At 35.5% G+C, this 1,949-nt stretch overlaps 1 protein-coding gene across 3 annotated transcripts in view; it reads left to right on the top strand.

Moving 5' to 3' along the window:
- Positions 1 to 1,949, top strand: part of LOC102307546 (high affinity immunoglobulin epsilon receptor subunit alpha) — a gene marked incomplete at its 3' end in the record, with an annotated part of 6,706 nt that overhangs the window by 1,253 nt on the left and 3,504 nt on the right. For all 3 annotated transcript variants that reach the window (XM_005951836.3, XM_005951837.3, XM_014330913.2), the window contains 2 exon segments: positions 433 to 699; positions 1,048 to 1,299. In XM_005951836.3, coding sequence (XP_005951898.1) covers positions 433 to 699; positions 1,048 to 1,299 — 519 coding nt within the window.

Genomic DNA, 1,949 nt, shown 5'->3' with positions numbered 1-1,949 from the left:
ATGGAATTTGTATATATATATATATGTAGAATGATCTTCTGAATGTATTTAATGAAAAGTGACATTAAATTTGTTTGCATTTTTATGCCTTATCTTGGATGTAAAATGGTATAACGGTTTCAGTGATATGGTATTATGTGTTATCGTGTGCTTCAGCTTCTGCTTGACATGTTATCTCAGTTGACATCTCCATCTTTGATTGATAATTTCTCTCAAGTATTGCAAAATCTTCTCTTCGTTTGAACAGCTGTCACAAGACAGTTGTCAAACTCTTCAAACTACTGAAATATTTCTGCTGTTGCCATATTGTAAAGGCAGATAATTCAGAAAACCTTAACTATCAACATCAGGTTCATTTATTCTATATATCCAAGTTTTATTCTATATATTCTGACATTGACGGCAGAGTCTTTATTTGATTTTCTGTCTCAGATTCAGGTTTTCCTCAAGTTGTTCCAAACAGACAGCAGTTCTTTCAATCAGAGCCTATCGCTATCAGCTGTGAAGGGCAAAATGGGCTGATTGGATGGAGAGTGATGAAAAAGATAAATGGAGGTGTTAGACCATGTGCTTCAAACTGGGAAACATCGATTGGACCTTGCAAAATTATTAATGCATATCCATCAACTGACAGTGGAGAATACTGGTGTGAACATGGAGGAATACAAAAACGCAACTCTGTCAACATCACTGTAACTGGTATGTACATAAAAAAGCAATTATGTGTTAACATATTTAGTCCATTCACCATTTTTTCTGTTAAGTATATCGATTACAGTAATGCACAATGTCATATTTGATATATATTTTCATAACACTAAGGGATAATTTTTCGTCATAAAATGCATCACAATCATAATAAAGTAACACATATACATATATATTTACTGCATGTGCATTGTAATAATCAGAAGTATCTATTTAAAACTGATTTGAGCTATTATTGTTGTTAGTAATGAATGAATATAATTAATGATTTCTATATATGTATAATTTTAACAAATATCACTTTTTGAAACAATAACTGTTACACATTCTTCCATTTAGATTTAGAGAGTCATGTGATCCTGGAGATTCCTGCTCAACCTGTGATGCAGGGAGAAAATGTGACCTTGCATTGTAGAAAAAAGGATGCAAACTCCAGCTACACTGCAAAATTCTATAAAAATGGCATCTCCACTGGGAGCAGCTCATCAGGAAACATAATGATTCCCACTGTATCCAAATCTGATGAAGGACTCTACAAATGTAGTATTCCTGATGCTGGAGAATCACCAGAGAGCTGGCTAACTGTTGGAAGTAAGATGCATCAATATTTTCCCCCCAAAAATGGAGACAAACCTTTTATCTGTGGCAGCAAATATGGACCTGATTACACTTGAATGCTTTTCAGCATCTTTATTAACTCAGTTGCTTGCGTCATACACTCACAGCCGCAGCTTTTTAGCTGCCAGCCACATGTACACAACAACAACACAGTCAGGACCCATTTCACCCTTATATGCAGGGGAGGCATGACGAGCTGATGCAGCTAAGGTGTGTCTGTCTCACCTGCAACCGCGCCAAAGTACCCAAACTATATTTTAAAGCTTCATGATAAAGTGTGTAAATGAGAAATAATATATGGTCCATGATGAACATAGCCACGGTTCAAAGAGACAGCAGAATGATGCCTTTACATGTCATTTTTGGAGGTTCAGTCCTGAAGTTGGTTGTTTTGTAACATAAGGCAAGATCTTTATTTCGATATCTAATGATAGTCTGGTGTTGACGTCCATAGGATTGCTGTACACAGGTATGTGTAGTCAAAATGTGGTTGTTGTTGACATCTCTTTTTTTTTTCTTTTAGGTTATATTGAAATATCTGAAGTTCTTGTGGTGTTATTCTTAGTAAGGGTTTAGTTGACGTTTAGTCTAGTTGTGTTTTCACCCATGTCTCTGTGTTTGTG

The sequence above is a fragment of the Haplochromis burtoni genome, unplaced genomic scaffold (assembly GCF_018398535.1).
Source record: "Haplochromis burtoni strain Fernald_Lab_line unplaced genomic scaffold, NCSU_Asbu1 Contig_1063, whole genome shotgun sequence".
Taxonomy (NCBI): domain Eukaryota; kingdom Metazoa; phylum Chordata; class Actinopteri; order Cichliformes; family Cichlidae; genus Haplochromis; species Haplochromis burtoni.
The sequence above is the reverse complement of the archived record's forward strand: the minus strand, read 5'-3'. Positions and strand labels throughout refer to the sequence as shown.